The following is a 19,766-nucleotide window of genomic DNA, read 5'->3' on the forward strand; positions in this document are numbered from 1 at the left end:
TGCAACAAGTACCAAGGATATACCATCCATTCAGAATAACCCTGCACAGTTAAAACTAATTGAGTAACCACATTTTAGCCAATAGGCAACCAAGGAATTACAGTGTGATTTTTTAACCATTTTGCAATGTTTTCTGATCAGATAAAACAATACAAAACACAAATTGTCATAAGCAGATGCCCCATCAAACAACAATAACCTCACAAAATTAACCAATGATATTCAAAAACTTAGTCACTGCAAGTTTAATATTTGTTCTTATTGCTGTATTGACAACAGGCAAACAGTCTGTCTACATTTCAACCAAACACCAGTTTTCTGACATTTAAAAGCTCATGTGAATAAATAATTCCACTGTATAATTAAACAGGCAACATGGGCTTGAAGCAAGAAGTCAAATTTAGACGGATAATTATTTGTTCAGATTTCATACTTTTTAGGATTTGATATAGGAATCAGATTGATATGAGACTGTCAGTCCTTAAGGAGTTTATAGATGAATATCTGAACCCTTATAGGCAATAGAGGTACAAGTTTTTACAATTTATTTGCTCAATTCTAAACGGGGTAATAGGTGATGCCACTACATTATAAAATAACACCAAAAGTTATTGTTGCTGTGTGCGTTGTTCTTCAGGTAAACATGAATCTGTGCTGTAAGTTAGTGAATAAAAAGTTTTACTGAGCTGTAAATAAGGTTTGTGACTCCATTAATGAGAAAAACGTCTTCTGTAAGTGCCTGTCTTTGACAATCCAGGATTCACCTCAAGATATCCTTTGAGTCTCATGAGAAACATTTACATGTTTTAGACAAATTGTAATGTACATTGTTTTGGGATGAAAGCTTAGCAGTCTTTTAATCAACATTTAATTTATACATAGCAAGAACAAAATTGTTTCAGAGACCAATTGTTAATCACATGAAGCTAAGTTTAACGAACTAAAACAACAAATTTTGCTTTACAGCATTTGACACAAAAACTAAAATATGTCTAATACTTTTAGCTGCCTTCATTGGTTGCATATGTTAAGCACAAGTAAAAAATATGTAACCTATAGCAGAAAAATGAAAAACGCATTTCAACAAAACAGCCCACTGAAACCACATCATATGATAATATATTTGCATTGAAGGAATAAATCAATTAGCATAGCTGTAAATGGCCAAACGCATTTGACATGTGGTTTAGAAAATATCTGAAAGTAAAATTCCAGTCAGAACTGCAAAAAAATGAAAAACCGACAGCTTAATGCGAAAAACCTACGAGTACGAGCTACGATAAAGGAAGTTTTAGTCGGTCACGCATGACCATTTTTTCGGGAAAAAAGAAATCACTCATGCCGAACGGTCACGGTAGAATAAGCACAGTTTCATGGAAATTGATATTTTTTCCAAAACAGAATTTTTTGCCAGAACTCCATATATTACCAGTTACCAAAGATATAATTAATGTAAATACTAATTAAATTGCTCAAATGACCAGTGAAAAGACGAAAACGTTCAATTTTTGCCAGGGCCAACCGCCAGAAGATTTTTTTGCCCAAGCTAAGGAACTGAATGGTCTCACATCTCAGGTAAAACCAACTGTTTAATAAGGTTATATACTTTCTAATATTGTGATTAATTTACCATGATATCTTTGTTTCAGCAATATTCCCAGCTTGTCGATTATGTATTTGTTTTTCTTGGAGATACTGATTTAAAGGAGGAACTTAATAATCTACTTAATACATATTCCAATGACCATGGGATTGCTGTTGAAAATGTCAAAGAAACGTTTAAAATGCTTTTAATTTTGTCCCAAGGTAAGATGGTAAAAGTAATGTCATTTTAACAACAATATATTTGTAAAGTTTTTTATTTATGTTAAAAGTTGCTTTAAAATTTTGTGGGAAAATGTATCATTTTATATGCTTTACATCTTTTACAGAGGCATCACAGTCAAAATTAACCAGTGGTCAACTTTACAGTGACTTGCAATTGTTACAAATTGATGCAAAAAGGAGTTCGCAATTTTGCCAAGCATGGAAGAAAAACCTAGAGTCCCGTGCAGAAATAAATCCAGCCGAACTTTTAGCAAAACGACTAGTTGACATGGAGTGGAAATTCGGTGTTACGGCATCCAGCAGCGAATTACGCCGGGTTGGAACTTGTTTCATTCAGGTAAACTGAAATAGGGTGTTTAGTACAGTGTTTATTGTGCACTGTACTCCTAGCATTCATTGTTATATACCGTGATGAAGGGTCGAAACATTGGTATAAAAATGCAATTGCCGGAAGATCTCTGTAAATTTGATATTATGCCTGGCAGCAGCAGCTTAAATCTTAGTGTTTTGTGTCCGCAAAGAATTTTAAATGACAATTATTGTTTCAATTTTATACTGGAAAAGAATACATACCAAATGCATTGAAAATGTCGTTTACATTTGCTACCTCTTAAATGAAACAAATTTCGAAAAATCTGTAATCAAAAACCACTGTATCAATATATTTTATTTGTTGTTTTTTAAAGACTGTTCAAAACAGTATAGGGCAGAATAAAATGGCACCTTGTTTTTCATATAAAAGAGTAATTTTTTGCCTTTGTTAATTTATGAAGCAATTTTGTTTTCATTCTTTCAGTTAAAACTGGTTGTTGCCAAAGGAACTTCAACAGAAAATGTTCTTCTTGAAATGAGTCTTTCTCAGTTTTATGATTTCATGCATGAAATGGAAAGAGCTAAACTTGAGATGGATGCAATGACTTAATGATTCTCAACACACTTCAGTTCATATCAATTTTACAATTTGTGCAATACCTTTGCTATGTTATTTTTTGTTCATTATTTATGTTACCCAATGACATATTTAATCAAAGTCAATGCTTTTAACAATTGGGATTTATAAATCAATAAGTCGCAAGAACTTTGTTTCTGCATTTAGGAGAAAATAGTCATCTTTCCATTTGAGTGTAGAATGCAATTTAAACCCCTATTTTCATGTAACACCTGATTTCACCAATCTGCACTGGCGAAAATGAACACCACGGGATTATCATGTGTACAATATATTTTTGAAGTTTGTTGACGAGCAAAATAAAACATCTTAGACAAAAGATGGTCGTCCGCAGGGGAAGAGACCAACTACAGACTAATATTTTGCTTTTGTACAAAAAGGTCAGCGAGCGTGGGTTACTTATGGCTGTAACCCTTTAGAGTTGGGGCATTCAGGCTCCTAGACCTATTTCAGATGATTGTCAAAAACACAGTCAAAAGTTGGACAGTATAAAAATACATTTGTACATCTTTAGAGGAGCACCCGAACAGGCAGCAGTACGTTTGTGTCAGGGTTGCTGATTAAGGAATTGCTAGAACAGCTTCAACTGGGCATTGGGTGAAGATCATAAAATTCTTGCGTTGTTCAGGTGGGTTTAAACGTTTGATAGCACCATATATAAAAGTGTACAAAAAGGATACTGCTGTGTTAAGCGAAAACTCATGCCAAGATATACATTATTATGTTGACAAAATTAGGGAACTACACAAATGTAGATTATAGGCCAACCTGAGGCGCGGGCATTGAATATTAGCTTTATGTAGAGCATGGTTGTGTTAGGAAAATGTTAAACTGTGGTAAATGCTACTATTGAGCAGTTTTCGAAACAGATAAATAGCCAACACTTTTTGGCATCAGGTTAAAATGAACTCCAGCACACAAAAAGCACTAATACCGTCAAATGAAGAAAGACACAAATCAACGCACACACACACACATTTCAGAGTGGCGACTTTTTTAGCTGTGAAGCGCAACAAAATGTACAATAGGGTGATAAAACTACACATAAAAAGAAAATATGTAAAACCCAGGAACAAAAGGGTATGTACAACTTCTTAACTAAATTGGTTGGTTGTTTAAAAGGTTTGAAGCCAATAATCGCATTTTTTAACTGCTTGCAGATATTTTTTGTTTAAAAATATGCTCCTAGTTTTACTATCGACCACTCAAAAGTAACAGAACAAATTTTAAGAACGGACAAAAAAGTGACAAATGAAAACCACAGTGTTTTTACACTGAGCACAGAACGTAAATAAGAACGACTGGTGGATGTCCTAGAAAATAAATCTCCAGTTAGTATTTGTGCTGTAATAGCACCTGGATTTTTGCTGCTTTTATACCATTAGTTCAACTAAAATTTATCAGGGAGCACAAAATAAAAAGGAAAAATTGACAGGAACATTTTACTTTAAAACTGTTTTAACAGATGAAAATTCTTTGATCTCAAAATTATTTAATTTGAATTGTGTTCTGGTAGCATTGGGTCAAATAAATCCACCAAAGCATTGCAACTTTGCAACATACTTGAAAACTAAATTTGGGTAAAATCATGTAAGGGCCAACCAAAATGAAAAAATAACAATTAAACAATTTTAGTGTTAAATACATGGATGACAAAAAAAAAGCTAAACCAAAAAGATCAGTTCATTTTTTGTCCCCAATTTCTAAATCTATTGTCCAAGAGCAATTAAGAATGTCATGCCAAAAATACTTTAAAAAACATTGGCAAAATTGTTACAATTAATCGAAATTGAATGTTTTTATGGTACGATAAGAATATAAAACAAGGTTTAATATTGTAAAAAGTTGGAACAAAAAATGAGATGCTTTTGAATTGGGCTGTTGGAATAATAACAAAACTAATTTAATTTTATGTTGTACGACGTTTTTAAAATCTAACCCTTTTGACCGATGCTCGCAACAGGACACATATAATTGAAAAACAAAACAATAGTGCAATGGAAACATAAAATGCCAACGAACAGAAAAAAATACTGTGCAACACATATGGGCAATGGCCATGAAACGTTTGCTTGATTTCAGTCTGGGTGAAAAATTTGCTCCCAAATCAGGGTGAAAAAGATGCAGTAAATCAGTGACAAATTTGGAACTTGCGAAGTTATTTTGTGTTGGAAAGTTTCATTTGTTAAACACGACCACAAAAAAATGCAAAACATTCCAAAAACAGGTTTATGCTTGATAACTTGCTTAACAGCAGTTTTGGAAATGCGTACGGAATTTGTAGTGAAAATTTCGAAGGTCAACGTTGTGTTTTTTCAAACAATAGGCAAGTTCTTGCTGTTAATTCCCATTTGTAGAGATGCCCATTGTTTAACAAATACATTTTGTAAAGTACAAACATTATTTTATTGCTTTTTAGCACAAAAAACAATGTGTCACCTAAGCTAATGGCATGACACAGAACCTACTTTTAAGAACACCAACATGACTAAAACCTGTTTCACAAACAAAGGTGCCATATTTATTAGGAATTTTAAAAGCAGTTTTATCTTAGTTGAATTAAAAAAGTTGTTTTACCCAGTATACCAGTTGTTATTTCCCTGACAAATTTACCCACTTTAAATTATCCTGAGAACAACATCAGAAAAACTTATTGCTTTGAATAAAAAAAACTAACGTGTTAGCAACACAGCCACTTCTGCCCATGTGTGAACACAGGAAACACATTTAAATAGTAAATACCTCACACTGTACACCTTAAAGAGTTGTAAGCAATTGTTGCGTCCACGGCTTGCTAACGGGTATGTTTCAATGGAGACCATTTGCATTTTGTAGGTGTACATGCTTTAATGATCATCATTTAGGGTTTAATGTATGTTGGTTCCCCATGTAGGCCCTTCAGTCTCATGTGCCATGCTATACTCGTGGAAGAAGAAACTGTACGGAATTGGTGGATCACATTTCGAGGGATAAAGTATATGTCGTTGTCGTAGAGCTTGACTCGGGAGTAGCGTATACCGTCTCGCCTCATCTGGTTTAACTTGGCCTCATCCACCCAACGAACGCACTGCAAAACAACAGGACATATGTCAATATTGCCAAGTGGCAATAGTTTGTTTTTGGTAATCATATTTATAGAATTGACTAATAAATTTAATGATGAAAATAATGGCTGGAATAGATGCAAAAGTGACATGCTTTATTGTTCAAGCATTTACACCACTGGTTCTCAAACTCGGTTTTCGGGGCCGCATGCGGCTCCCAACTACCTATTTTGTGGCTCGCACCAGTCCTCAGAAAACCACCAAACGTTGCTATTTTAGCTTTCAAAGTCATCTTCTTTAGTGATGTTCTCAAGGTGTCGTTTTTTTGCGGCTCCCTACACACTTAAAAAACACCATTTGGCCCCGACAATAAAAAAGTTTGACAACCACTGATTTACACCATTTAAATCCACTGAAGTCTTGTAAAAGATCGAATTTAATATTACAAAACAAAATTTAATCTCAAGTTGAACAATGAAATACAGAACTACTTGTAACAACAGAAATAGGGAACAATAAAAAACATTTATTTCACAAGTTGCTATTTTGACGAGTACATATTTATCAGAACACTTTACATTGTGTCTCATACCAGCCATTTTCAAAATGTGGTTTTGTTTCTGAGCTAGGTACAATAAGCTGTATGCTTTCTACACAAATTACAACATGTAGTTTCATTTTTGGAGCTAACAGTCATTGTATTAAACTAAACAAATCAATATTTATACCAGATGTGAAAGTTCAAAAATTAGTATAGATTAGTCATGGTAATTAATTAGTTTTGGGCAGGTTGCTGCCTGGTAATGTGGCAATTGATTAATTTTGCTCGAACTTACTATACTCTCTGACCAAGGCCGAATACAAACTTAGTGTATTTAAGTGTTAAAAGAGAAAAAAATGAAACAGCAAATGCCAAAAAAATACAATATCAGCCATTAAAACTCAAATAGTAGTTATATACTATAAACCCTGAAAAACCGATACATATTGGCAATAAAATAGATGCATTCTGACTGTTACATGCGTCACATGTCACGAGGTAAAAATCCCCACTCATTGATAGGGATACAACAATTCTGCTGTCAATACTGAACTTCACATACATTAGTTGTCATCAATACATGCTGTTGAATAAATGGCCCATGTACTTAACATGTCCTTTGGATTCTATTTGAATAAGACACTAGAGATGATTATAAAAGAGAAATGCATTCGTTTTGTAAAACAATAAAAATACAGCAACTGATTTAGTGTTTTCGCTTTGAAAGTATTATATATATTGTTAAATACATCTGCAACTATTCGACACAAGAAGACATGGTGAAGTGTGTTTTGTATTGTTTTGGCATTGAACTTTCTGTACTAAAAGTGTCATCATAAACTGACCAAACTTCATAATTGTGAAATTAAGAGTTTAAAAATTGACAATTCATTCAACAAATCATACTTTACAAAAAAGTACGTTAGAAGTTGATTAATTTAAACCCATGTTGCGTTACAAATTAAAGGCAGTTTGTCTAACAACGGAAGTCCTACTCAAACAATTTCAATGAGCAAAATGTACAGTACAGTGGTGTAAGGGGGAAGTGTCTGTATGTCAGAGATTGGGTAAATCATGTGTCCTATGATGCTGCCTGACAAATGTTGATTAATAAGACAGGGTAACATGTAAAAATATGATGTTGATCAAAAAAGGTACAAATTAGATCACTGGTTTTGTAGTTGTGGACACTATTTCATAAATTTGTCGATACTCCTAGTTACTCCATTTCAATTTGAAAGCTGAAATATCTTGTAAAATTTTTTGCATTCATGGACCCCTAAGACCGTATTATGGATCTGCAAAACTGTTGATGTAAATGAAAAAAAAAAGTTTTGTGAATTTAAATGAGTTTGGTAACATTGGCAAATTTTAACATGCAGCATTTGATTTTGTAAGCCTAAAATTGACGTTTTACTTGCTTGACACATTACTGATATGTTTGGAATTTATTGATTGATTTACTAAATGTGAAATGCAGGGTCCATAAGTGAAAACAGTTTCTGTTTATCACATGGAGAGAATTAAAATTGCATAATCCTAAATCTGTGAAAAAGGCCAGAGAAATACAGCAAACCCAATACATACAGTCCACTTGAAAATGGGGCCAATAATTACATCTCACTAGTCCAAAATTAAAAAGCAATTCATTACATAAATACCTGAGACATTGGAGGTTCAAATAAATCCAATTGTAGAACACTAGAAGTGTTGTAAAATGAGGAAGAATGGAAGCACACTACATCTTTCAGTTGCTTGTTCATCGTGGGCCTGTAACAATAGCAATTCCATGTGTTATGTTTTGTTGTATTTATCCATAGCCTGTATTTATTGGATTAGACCTAAAATGTCAATATGTGGAGACAAAACTTAAAAATGCTAAGAACAAGATAAGGATTTTGAATGTCATTAAAATACAACAAATTTCGATTGAAAGCATAAAATGCAGGCTCATTTTAAACACTTACACATGCAAAGACCACTTGCAAATTGTTTATAGGTATATATTTCAATGTTAAAAGCATAACCTTACAATCAGTGGTGGGATTTAGCCGGTTCGCACCAGTTCTATAGAACCGAAATTTTATGAGACCAGCAAACCGGTTAGCATTACTGGTTACTGTCAATGGACTTTTTGTAACAGAACTGGCTGAAATTATGGCCTTTGTGATAGAACCAGCTGACAAAAAATTTGAATCCCACCACTGCTTACATTGGTATTAAAAACTGCATTGTCATGGTTACATATTCATGAGATACACGTAACATACTTATGGCCAGCAGTAATGCCCTTTAATACACCGACAGCCCAAGTGGTTTGTCGATCAGCAATATGCCCAACATGATCAGCATGAGCATGTGTCCTATCTTCAATCATTGTCTCTCGAGTGTCATTTGAACGAGCGCTGTACTGAAAAGACAGCTTGTGCAGTGGACCTGTCTGCGACCTGTGAAAATTTATTCATTTTGTAAAAAATAAAGCTCCAATGCTTAACACTATGAAGATGGCTGGGTAGCTTTTGAACAATTTGCAGCGCATAAACTGTGGTCATTCTTAAATCTTTCACAAGCAACATTTTAGTAATCTTTTGAAAACTCTTCTTTATTAAAGTACCATAATGGTTGCCTATGTACTTTGGAACAGTATATATACACAGAACTGTTCATTAGTTTAATATGGAAGTTTAATAATGACCCATATAGACGTAAAAAAGCGACATGCTTTATTATTTAAACATCCAGCAAATGCTCATATCATCATAAGTGATATCATTTTTGACATCCATTTGGAACATTTTTAGTGTTTAACACAAATTTTTGAGATTGGGTTAAATTTATAAATTCTCATTTGGAAAAAACATCTCAGTCAAAATCAACCAAGTCATAAAGACATGAGTACAAAAACCTACCAATAGCACTATTACATAACTAAAGTGCAATTTACTGTAATGCAATATTTTACTTCTTAACCCAACAGAGTTTAAATAGCTATTCAAACAATATACCTATTAACATAACTGATACAAAAACACTGACCTTCGTCTTTTTGCTGGCGATCCCTTGAAGTCAGCAGCTGGGACCATTTGTTCACCTGGCCTTATCCACAGTATAGGGCCATCATTGCTATGAGAACGACTTTCGAGATTAACACAGGACATATCGCCCCATGGTGACGTTATGTTAAGGAAAGGATCTTTTTCAAGGATGTCTAATATGTCTGGAAAGTATCCTCCTGCCTCTTCGTGTACAGCTCCTACCAGACTGATTTGACGCATTGGACCATACCTTAAAAGTATAAAATAATAGGTAAAAATAGAATAGAGTATCACTTAAAGATGTAAAAAAGTTCAAATAGTGACAAAAATGGGATGCAGGCAACAATATTAAATTTTTCAGACATGATTCTATTCTATATTGACTTTAAAGGCTCTTGCTGTTAAAAATACATTGATCCCTAAAGTAATATAAGACAGTTAACAAATATTAACAAAACGAATTACTAGTCTGCACGCTTAGCAATGAATCTTCACACAATTTTGCGGTTTAGATGTGGTCTGGTAAATATTTAACATTGATCTCTGCTTTACCGATCACGTAGTACACACCAGTTAACATTTTTTTTTTGGATATGCGCCAATCACTATAAGGTAAATTTTAACTGTTAATTTTGAAACCTGTGCTAATTTGGATATTTTAATATTGGCTACAAATGACAACAAAACAATTAAACACCCGATTATTCTACAACAAGTATATACTTGAGTAATATATAGGAAATAAAACTGTTATAAAAGATGATGTCTACATTTTCTATTGACAATCACAGTAAGCACCACTGAGGCACTATCATGCTATGATCAAACTTCATAAATTTTCAGACCATTGAATGCTTGGTGTCCGGCAGATTTCGGTATAATGCCTTCAACGGGCACACTATGATTTTCTTTCAGACCATTGTAAAAAAAAAATTTTTTTAAGTAAATTGCAGAAACATCCTGAATTTTCTAAACAGCTAGTAAAAGGTAGTTTGACAAACTACTACAAAATCTTATGGGTAGGGAACAATTTACAATTCACACATTTTGCAAAATGATACATTGCATTATAATGCGATCTTTTATTTAAAAAATTACAAGCTATATGCGGTATTGCTTTACATCAAACAAAATATATATATACATATATATACGTAGAACCAACCTGTACATTCCACTTTCGACTGAGAAGGTTTTGCTAACTTGATCGCGGAACTCTTTGACGCTCATCGTAACAATATCGCGCTGGCCTAGAACCTCCGATTTCACTCTTAAATCAGAATGTTTCTCTGCCAAGTACTCAAGGAAGTCAGGCATAGTGGTGGCTGCCCCATGAACAATTCCCATCACAAAATCAGGTTGAGATGGTTTTTCTTCATGAAAACACAGAGCACAGAAATCATTGGCAAATTTTCCCTGTTGCTCCTCGGATAGTTTGTTCAGTTCGTGTTGGTACGCATGAAGAACAGATGCCTCACCGTTAGGGTCGGTTTCAATATGAACAAACTCCCTAAAGGCTGGGTTTGAAAATGGAAACCTGTCAACAACGCTAACATCAGACGATAATTGTTGTCCATAATTCATTGCAGGGATACCAATGTTTAAAACTTTCTTGGCTGCCAACTCAGTGTCTGTGTCCTTTTCATCTTCTGAGCTGAACAGTGGTGATAATTTTGGTGAAACAGGCTCTTCTTTAATGTGCATTTTATGTATCTCCTGCTTTACTGAAGGGGTATCAGGAAATTCCTGCTTAATTTTAACAACAGGGTCAAAGTGTTCATGTTTTATTTTATCTCGGTGTTTGTGTTTTTGGTGACTTGGGGAATGAGAGCGATGCTTATGCGATTTGTGGTGCTTCTCATGTTTATGCTTTTTATGTTTGTGTTTTTCGTCCTTGTGGTGTTTTCGCTTGACTTTGAAAGCAGTTTTAGCAGCGTCCTCATGAGTTGAAGGGTCCTCCATTTTCACAGTTACTTCAGGTTGTAACCTTTCATGGTTTTCAGTGGCGTTTGGGCTCTGTAATAACTCTTTGGATGTTGGGGTTTGTATTACACAGGTAACATCATCACACTTTTCAGTTTTTGGTGATTTGGGACTTGCATACCCATTCATCATGGGCACCTCAACATCAGGGGAGCAATTTTGTTCTACAGACTTTTGGATCACCTCTGAATTTTCAGGATCAGTTTCAGCTTTAGGTTGTGTATTGTTATCAGTAAAAGGTAAAACATCATTTTGTAATGATTCCTCTTTACTAGGAACTTCTGAATTGTACAATTGTTCTTGCAGATCCATTGTTTTGTGCTGGTCAGCAAATGGTTCAATATTGTCTGAGTTTAAGCTCATTATATTGTCAAAAACATTGTCACCTAATTCACTATGTCTACTGTTTGTCCGAGGCCGCTTGGAAGGTTGGTCATTCTCTCTGGAAAATTCAGCCTCAATGCTACCATTATTTTCAGTTGGATCAATTTTTATAGGAGACTTTTTCTTGACTTCTGATGATTCCATGTCCAGTTTTATCCTTTTTTTCTTCTTCTGCTTCATACTGCTGTCATGATTTTCTTTCCGTTTATGCTTGTGCATTAGAAACTGTTCGTTCTTGGACTTTAGGATACTGGTAGACACATGTTTGCTACTTTTCCTTTCAGCACCATCATTTCCCTTGTCAAACAGCTTTTTGGGCTTTAGTTCTTTTGAAACTGGCATTGGAGCTTTGCTTGAGGGGAGTGGAGAGGACTGAGACAAACTCTTGACGTTTTTGTCATTTTTTACATTTACTTCCCTGCTTCCATTTTTAAAGCCTTTCTTGTCTCCATTCACGGCATGTGGGACATTCTTTTTTAACTTTGTTAGCTGTATAGGTTCAGAAAATAACATTGGCAGCATCATTGGCTGAGAGACCTTCATTCTGTGTTTGGCTTTCTGGACAGCCCCAGTCTGTACAGGTTTTACAGGTGATGTTGTCATTTTTACATTTCTGTCCACGAATTTAAATTGTAATTCCAAAGTTGCATGATTTTCAACTTTTTAAAACCATCATAAAAACAATCTGAAAAATTAAAAACACTAATGTGGCTATAAACGATAAAAAAAACTATTGTGATTACATTACCTATGACATTTCAGTCATGTGACACAATTTTTGGATGGTTTTAAAATAGAAACTAATGCAGTTACAACAAAACTACAATTTTATCAACATTCATATATGTTATAACTTAAATTAAACGTAAGAATTAAACACTACTACATTTTGTTTGGCTATACGCGCAGAAAATACCAACAATTATTTGAACAATTTCAGAAAATAAACAAACGACTAAAATTTGGCAATTATAAACAATACTTTCGGTTAATGTTTTGATTAACTTTCCTCTTGGCTTTACTGTTGCTTAACAAAGTAGGTTAACTTTCTTTTTAAACTTTCAAAACAGTAAAAAAGCTCATAAAAAATAACTTGCTGTTAACGTCAATCTTCGCTGGTAGTAATGGAAAAGCACTATGACTAAATTATAACCATTTAATCCTGAGCGTTAAAAATACCAACATGGCGACACGACAGATCGTATTTTAAAATATTAGTACAAAAATCATTGTTTATTATAAATCTATTAAATTAGTTTACACCAAACAAGGTAATAAAATTGTTTCAACTCAATAAGCAAAAAAATCGTTTACAAAACGACAAATATTACCTTTCCAAAGCTGCGGATTATAGTCAAATTATTACATAGTAGTTTTGTCAGACTCCAAATATAAACACAACACAACATCATAACCACAGCAATTTTGGAGCTTTTGCAGAAAACTAAAAGGGATCGATTTCAACTTAGTTTCTAAATCCGTACTTTTGACTAATTTTAACGTGAATTTGGGCATCCCTTCTGACCCTTCTCTAAGACAGCATGTCAAGGAAACTCTTAAACGACAAAATGTAAGTAAAAGAGTTTTGGTACAGACATGTTCGAAACACCCAAGTCATATTTTATTACTAAACCCCTATTTTAGATAATAAATGGTACTTGTATGCTGCAGCTTCCCTTTTCTTTTTTCGATGCTGATCATTACCTAGCGGAAAGTAATTAGTGGTAAAAGGTGCCACTAGCAGTATTAAAGAGCGACTTTTTTGGCATCCACGCCCGCACTTGGATGAACAAGGTTCCCTGAAGTCGGTGTTTTTCTGTAATGTAAATTAAATACGTCAAAATGGACTAAAATAGTCCTATCAATGAAAATAAGAGTCTAGGACTTCTATAACTTTGTTTTCAAAAAAGACAAAATTTGGAATGTTTGAATTTGGGTATTGTTTTCAATCTCGTTTTCTTGGTTGTCTTAAGTTTATATCCCACTAAAAAAATCTTTTTGGAGTTTACTTTCGGTAAAAATAGCGCAGGTAGGCTACAATTTACCGAAATTACCATCAAACACCAAGCGAATGGATTTTGACCCCTGTTTTCTTCCAATTAAAAGTCCCCTTCATCGGCAAGAGTTTTTAATGGAAAAGCTCTTGTTGGGTCAAAATTATCTTGCCAATAAGTTGGACCCTGTGTTTAGTTTATAAGTAACTGACAAGAGGCCGCGGGACAGCGGTGTAGTGTATATGTGGCGATGATAAGAGCAAAGTCAAACAATAAACGAGAGCTGGCTGTTTATGCCAGGTACACAATGTGACTGCTTGGCCGGAGCGTGTAGGCCTACACTGCACAAGCCAATGTTTGTGAGAGCAAGGCGATACAGCGCAGGTGACAAATAAACTGGACGGATTGCTATAAGTGACAAGTAAGGACAGTGATATGATTGACTGCAAGAGCAAAATTAACTTAGTGTTAAAAAGGCTTATATTTAACAAAAAAAATTGACATACGACAACAAACAATTTTGGTTAAAATACATGCGTTTTAGATGCTATTTTAGGTAGACCCACAAAAACATGTGTTTATTTGGCGATGTTATGGGAGTAAACAGTCGTGCGCAAGCATAATACGAAATTTTGTTGCGTTTACTATAGGCCTACTATAGACACGACGTTAAATACAGACTTAAAACAAAACCGTTTAATACCTTCGATCCGTAACTCTGAGTAACAACTGATTTACTTTTTAGGCTTTGTCTGGTTTGATGCTGTTTTTGTTGTTTATCCGCTCATACAACAACTAAATGACCAAGAAAGAAGTTTCCGGTTGGTTAAAATGTGCCCTGTTTGTTCTTATTCTTCTATTATGGGTAAGTTCAATAAGAGCTAAGTATTTCTAAACGATTTGTAATTTAGATTATTGTAGTGCTAAAATATTGTGCATCTAAAATTGAATTGTTTGCTCTTTAGCGAGCTTATGTGCACAGGGTACACGGGTTCAGGACTTTTATGCGCAATTATGTGGAAAATGTGGTTTCTTTAACGAGACACTAAAAAAGGGTGAGCTATTTTTACCAAACAAGTAAAATGCCGTCAGTCATTCATTAAAGCTTGCTGTTGCTAACTAGTGATCTTTATAGATGTACAAAATCGTGGCAGACGATCAGCGTCAGTTAAATCTTTTATTTACATAACAGAATTATGAATTTCGCATGTATTTAGAAGACATCGTCAGTTTCCGTATTATACAAATACAATTCAGAAACTGACGATAAGTAAAAACACATCTGTCGGTCACCAACCTGTTACACAAGCTAATTCCTATAGCCCGTGATGAAATTACACATACAGTTCCTTATCACCCTTTTTTTGAACTTTGAACTAATGATATAGCGCACTACAAATCGTATTTTTTGGAATGCAGTGGATCATATAACTATTTCAGTATCGAGAGATTTTAAGTTGCTCCCTAAGCCGTTTTTCAACGCGCAAACACATTAGGGCGGACAACATATGGAAAGCTGCAATCCACATCGAAATCAGAACCCAAGGCACGTTTTTTGTAAGATAAGTTAAGTGGAAAGGTCAATACGGCTTTCCACCGAGCGCTTTTAAAGCTTTTGAAGAAACGTACGGCATTTCATATATTAATAGCAAACGTACGTCGGGAAGGCCTAACGTAGCGCATCACATGAGTTACACGTGCGACCAATGTGGTCCGATTTGGACACAAACTCTACAATGCAGGTGTTATGTAGAGCCCGTTGGCGGTGTAGAGTTCTAAGCCGGCCCAAACCCAAATGTGTAAGCCTGCGACCCAGAGTTGTAAGTCGGGCCGGGTTCGGGTTTCTTGAAAAGCGGGTTTGATTCGGGCCCGACTTTACACTCCGTGTCAGTATTTTTTTAAATAAATTTAACTAGCTAAGTAGCCAGTTGCTGGACCTGACCTACTGTCAAACAGCCCTAAAACGCCTTGTTTAAGATCAATTGTTTATTGCAGGGGTTGGCAACCTTTTTTGCACTGCGGACCGACCGGTATGAAATTAAAATTTTTATCACGGACCAGCCATTAGAAACCACACATGTTCAGCACTGAAAACTAATTACAGTTATTAGAACTTTGATTCAATGTGAACCTTGAGCAAGTTTTATATGGCCCGTAACAAACCGCTCACGGTGGTTGCCGACCACTGGTCTATTGTGTTTGTTGTCTTGGTCTTTTCTCAGGCTTTAATGTATACGCCTGCCAGTCAAACTTTCGGGCCTAAACGGGCTTTCCAAAAACGATTAGGATATAGGCAGGTTTTTTTGTACTTTCGGGTTTGGGCTCCAGTTTCAGGCCCGTTTACAACTATGCTGCGAACCCAGAGTTTTTTTTAAATAAAAACGGAATTCGGTCAAAAAATTGGTGAAATTGTGACAAATCAAGTCAGACCTGAATCAAGCCTGTTTTATTTAAACTTAAGCCCAACCCGACACAAAAACCTGGCCTAATTAATTCTGTCGAGAACACACCTCCGTGGGGTTGTCATAAAGTGTCCCTAACAAGTCGGTGAACGCAGTCAATGCACACAAACGTGTTCTTTAGGTCCTACGTAATATTGTGTTTGCGTGGCCCAGCAACAAGTTTCGGGCCCTCATTTAAAACAATTGTCATTTTCTACAGGTTCTAAGTGCTGCTATTCTTGCCGAAGTAACAGTAATTCGCGATGACCTTAGTCGAATTACGCTCGTAACAGAAGGAACTGAGATTGGAGATTTTTACATCAAGGTATTCTTTCCAATCATTTTTCCAGTCCTTGTGACCATCTCGTGCTTCGTATTTGTTATTGGCTGCATCGGTTGGTGTGGCGCTTTCACGGAAAGTCAGCTTCTTCTTGGCTGGGTAAGTGTTTGACTGTGACATATGTCAAGGGCCTTCCATGTAAACCAACGCACAAAATCAAACTAAGCTCGATTTTACTCAATGTTAACAATTTGAATTGAAAAGTTATAGCCTATACGTTGAAGTGGCCAAGCGAACTTCTTATCCATGCCTAAGTTAAAGTTGTTGTTAGTTTCATTTATCCTCGGTGGGTGCTGGGCAACGCCTAAATGCGTTATGCTCACAATGAGTCCACCGTCGAGCTGTCTGTTTTATTGCAATTCGGTTGAAAATGTGTTTGATTTTTTCGGCTCACGCAGTTGATAGATTCAATTTAGTTCGACCCATCGGGGATTAGATCCCACGACCTTGTGAACAAGGCGGTTGAAGTAATCACTCGACCATCTTGGCGACAAGTGGATGTATTTATGTTACGTAATGGCCATTATAAAACTTGCCCTCATATTGAAGAATTAGGTTAAATGGCCACACATTTTCTTATAAACAGCTCAAAAACGATTCTAGACTGTCCCCAAATTGTGCGGAACTGTAGTTGCCAAAGACAATTCGAAATGTACTGTGCAATATTTCTATCTAATTTTTTCAGTTTTTCTTTTCTGTGCTAATTTCGTTTTGCGTGGAGCTAAGTGCTGGAATTTGGCGTGTTGTAAATCGGGAGCTTCGACATAACGCAAGTGATCTCGTCACGCTCAAGTCCAACATCGACCGATACGGAATGGAACGCGAAACAAACGTCTGGTTCAAATCGGCATGGGAGGTTGTTCATCAAAAAGTAAGTAAAACTCGATTGCAAAGCTTGTAAAACACGAAATTTTTTTTACCACCTCAGTGAATTTTAAATCACGAAAGCGAAACAAATAGCCTACTGTCTCTTTTGCCGAAAATCGATAGCAAAAAATGACCAGTCGGTAGCTTGAATGGGCTGTTTTGCCGGCTTTTGGAATGTGTAGAGCTGCTTCGTTCCCATTTCTCGCTTGTCTAATTGCATGATACGGTAGACCTCGGTTAATCCCGACCCGTTTGGACCAAAACACTTGTCCATAGTAGGCGAAGATCCTAATTAACCTCTTACCTGACCTAAAATCATATTGCCTCTCGTGTTCTCGAGTTTTGTCAGAAGTGGACAAAGATCTGGATTAACCGAGGTCTACAGAAGTTGTTTCTATGTAAAGATAACTTGTGATTTAAGAGTTTTGCGTAAATTTTTCACCGTACTGCTGTCGTATTTAGATAGACAATGTGTTTGGAAGTGTCTTCCACAGAGCAATAAAAGAACAGCGACCGAGCTGTACCGCTCGAAAAACATATTTCTTAAGTTACAAAATTTTGTCTTGTTTTTACTCCAACAAATTTTCGTACTCATTTCAGTTCAAATGCTGCGGGGTAAATTCGTATAACGACTGGTTGGTGGCAGACATCAGAGTGCTCCACACATGCTGTCCGTCGGATTACACAAACAGGGAATGTGCGATTTACTTGCAACAGCTTGACGGCTGCGGCACACCACTCCTTGATCACCTCAGCACATCAAACGAAATGGTCGCTTTGCCCTATCTTATGGGTGCAACTGCAGTTTTACAGGTAACGTGAAGTCACGGCGGTTATGGAGACAAAATGCCAGATAGCGGTTATGGAGGCATGCATGGTATTTTGTTACTTTTGCTTAAAAAACAACAACGTAGTGTCACAGTTAGCAAATGTCTTCGCGATGAACGCAATAAATATAGGCCTATACCATACGCGGTGACCAAATTTCAAAGCGCCTTGACCTCTCGTGTAATTGTAATCAGCACACAAAGTCGCCCGTATAACGTCACAGTGTATTGACTTCATATTGCGGGGTAAAAAACAACAACAATTTGCCACAAACTTCACAGGAGCATTTATTTGTTGGCACTGCGCTTTACAGTGATGAAAAACTATATACCGACAGGTTTCCTAACTTTCCGGGTAAAAGGCGTCTTCAAAATGACTCAAAGATAGTTGGAGAGGGAAACAGACTGTTGGGTAGCATTACAAAGGCTTGCTGAACGGGTGGCAGAATCACCTATAGTTAATGACTTCAAGATTTACGAGTGACAAAGCTGAGATATTGAAAATTTGGTGCCCGTTTTGACTTGATTTGTGTATAACGACCGACAATCGTTGACTAACGAGAGCGGCTTGATTACTCAGAGGGCAACAAATGTTTGTTTAATCGCTCTTATTTACGAATCGTAAAGTTATGAAGTGCGTCCTGGTCGTTCAGTGCATACGACACAGTTTGAGGTCCACGCGTGTGCGTTGTTTCCCAGAAACTAATACTGATTAATCTGCGACCAATTTGGCATAACTGGTCCATTTAACACTTTGTATTGCCAATGTGCTAGTTTTTATGACTTCCTTTGCCGTGTTCCAGGGACTTTGTACAAAAAGGTACTTGCTGTTGCAAAACTGTTCTTGAAATACGGCCTGCGGGGTAAAGTTATTTGCGAAAATACCAATTGTTGACAAATAGTTGTACTATGAAGTGTTAATAAATAATATCAGGCCTATCCTACATCACAAAATGCGGCTTACATTATTTTTTGACACCTCAATATGAATCGAGTAAATACGGTTGTATATGCCATTCAAATAATCTGAATTTCACGAAACAATTATAAAGTAGTTTCCTTTGGGTTGTTTTTTTACCAACATAAACAACAAATAAGCAATCTTTGTTTAACTTTAGTCATCTATTTAGACAATTTATTTTTGTTTTAGATTCTTCTGTTGATTTTAGCCTTAAAGTTGTGGCTGTCTTTTTGTCTTGGCATGGCGCCGGCCGAAACTTCACCGCATTTAGCAAACAGCAGCTCGCACGAAGTCAAGCACTCACTCCTTCCTATCAGGCACCCAGAAGGCAAGGATTTTCGTTGATTGACATCCTGTCCCTTAAGTCAATGATTACCCGGTGTATGTTAACACACCCCCCCGACAAATATCAATAATCACTCAAAGCTAAGCAAAAAAAATCACTAAAAATATGCTACCTCTTGCAAAAATGTTACGTGTGCAACATTTTTAACTCGTCGACAATTGAAACATTAAATCAATCGTTACTATTGAGATAACGAAACGATGTTATGCCTACAGAACACTTAGGTC

At 35.8% G+C, this 19,766-nt stretch overlaps 3 protein-coding genes across 3 annotated transcripts; 2 read left to right on the plus strand and 1 right to left on the minus strand.

Moving 5' to 3' along the window:
• The first annotated feature begins 1,351 nt into the window (after window positions 1–1,351).
• On the plus strand, window positions 1,352–3,095 carry LOC145223798 (COMM domain-containing protein 7-like). Its single transcript, XM_080090185.1, has 4 exons — window positions 1,352–1,575; window positions 1,650–1,806; window positions 1,932–2,164; window positions 2,624–3,095. Exons 1-4 carry the CDS (start codon window positions 1,477–1,479, stop codon window positions 2,747–2,749), a joined length of 615 nt encoding a protein of 204 aa, XP_079946311.1. The 5' UTR covers window positions 1,352–1,476; the 3' UTR covers window positions 2,750–3,095.
• Window positions 3,032–12,490, minus strand: LOC145223796 (uncharacterized). The gene is made up of 5 exons (XM_080090183.1): window positions 10,562–12,490; window positions 9,398–9,646; window positions 8,632–8,808; window positions 8,023–8,131; window positions 3,032–5,843 (listed from the first exon to the last, which is right to left on the minus strand). Exons 1-5 carry the CDS (start codon window positions 12,364–12,366, stop codon window positions 5,637–5,639), a joined length of 2,547 nt encoding a protein of 848 aa, XP_079946309.1. The 5' UTR covers window positions 12,367–12,490; the 3' UTR covers window positions 3,032–5,636.
• Window positions 12,491–14,509: 2,019 nt separating this feature from the next.
• Window positions 14,510–19,646, plus strand: LOC145224568 (tetraspanin-12-like). Its single transcript, XM_080091097.1, has 5 exons — window positions 14,510–14,622; window positions 16,419–16,637; window positions 17,224–17,409; window positions 18,006–18,218; window positions 19,383–19,646. The coding sequence occupies exons 1-5, from the start codon at window positions 14,557–14,559 to the stop codon at window positions 19,536–19,538; spliced, it is 840 nt and encodes a 279-aa protein (XP_079947223.1). The 5' UTR covers window positions 14,510–14,556; the 3' UTR covers window positions 19,539–19,646.
• Window positions 19,647–19,766: the final 120 nt, after the last annotated feature.

Source organism: Phallusia mammillata, chromosome 4 (assembly GCF_965637545.1).
Source record: "Phallusia mammillata chromosome 4, kaPhaMamm4.hap1.1, whole genome shotgun sequence".
Taxonomy (NCBI): domain Eukaryota; kingdom Metazoa; phylum Chordata; class Ascidiacea; order Phlebobranchia; family Ascidiidae; genus Phallusia; species Phallusia mammillata.

What these genes read in the sequence shown, in the direction of transcription:
- LOC145223798 (XM_080090185.1), top strand. Translation starts at nt 1,477, where the DNA reads ATGACCAGTGAAAAGACGAAAACGTTCAATTTTTGCCAGGGCCAACCG. An exon ending in TGAATGGTCTCACATCTCAG is followed by an intron (nt 1,576 to 1,649) that starts GTAAAACCAACT and finishes TCTTTGTTTCAG; the next exon opens with CAATATTCCCAGCTTGTCGA. An exon ending in GCTTTTAATTTTGTCCCAAG is followed by an intron (nt 1,807 to 1,931) that starts GTAAGATGGTAA and finishes CATCTTTTACAG; the next exon opens with AGGCATCACAGTCAAAATTA.
- LOC145223796 (XM_080090183.1), bottom strand. Translation starts at nt 12,366, where the DNA reads ATGACAACATCACCTGTAAAACCTGTACAGACTGGGGCTGTCCAGAAA. An exon ending in GGCATTACTGCTGGCCATAA is followed by an intron (nt 8,132 to 8,631) that starts GTATGTTACGTG and finishes CTATTGTTACAG; the next exon opens with GCCCACGATGAACAAGCAAC. An exon ending in TTGAACCTCCAATGTCTCAG is followed by an intron (nt 5,844 to 8,022) that starts GTATTTATGTAA and finishes GTTGTTTTGCAG; the next exon opens with TGCGTTCGTTGGGTGGATGA.
- LOC145224568 (XM_080091097.1), top strand. Translation starts at nt 14,557, where the DNA reads ATGACCAAGAAAGAAGTTTCCGGTTGGTTAAAATGTGCCCTGTTTGTT. An exon ending in TTCTTATTCTTCTATTATGG is followed by an intron (nt 14,623 to 16,418) that starts GTAAGTTCAATA and finishes CATTTTCTACAG; the next exon opens with GTTCTAAGTGCTGCTATTCT. An exon ending in GTCAGCTTCTTCTTGGCTGG is followed by an intron (nt 16,638 to 17,223) that starts GTAAGTGTTTGA and finishes TAATTTTTTCAG; the next exon opens with TTTTTCTTTTCTGTGCTAAT.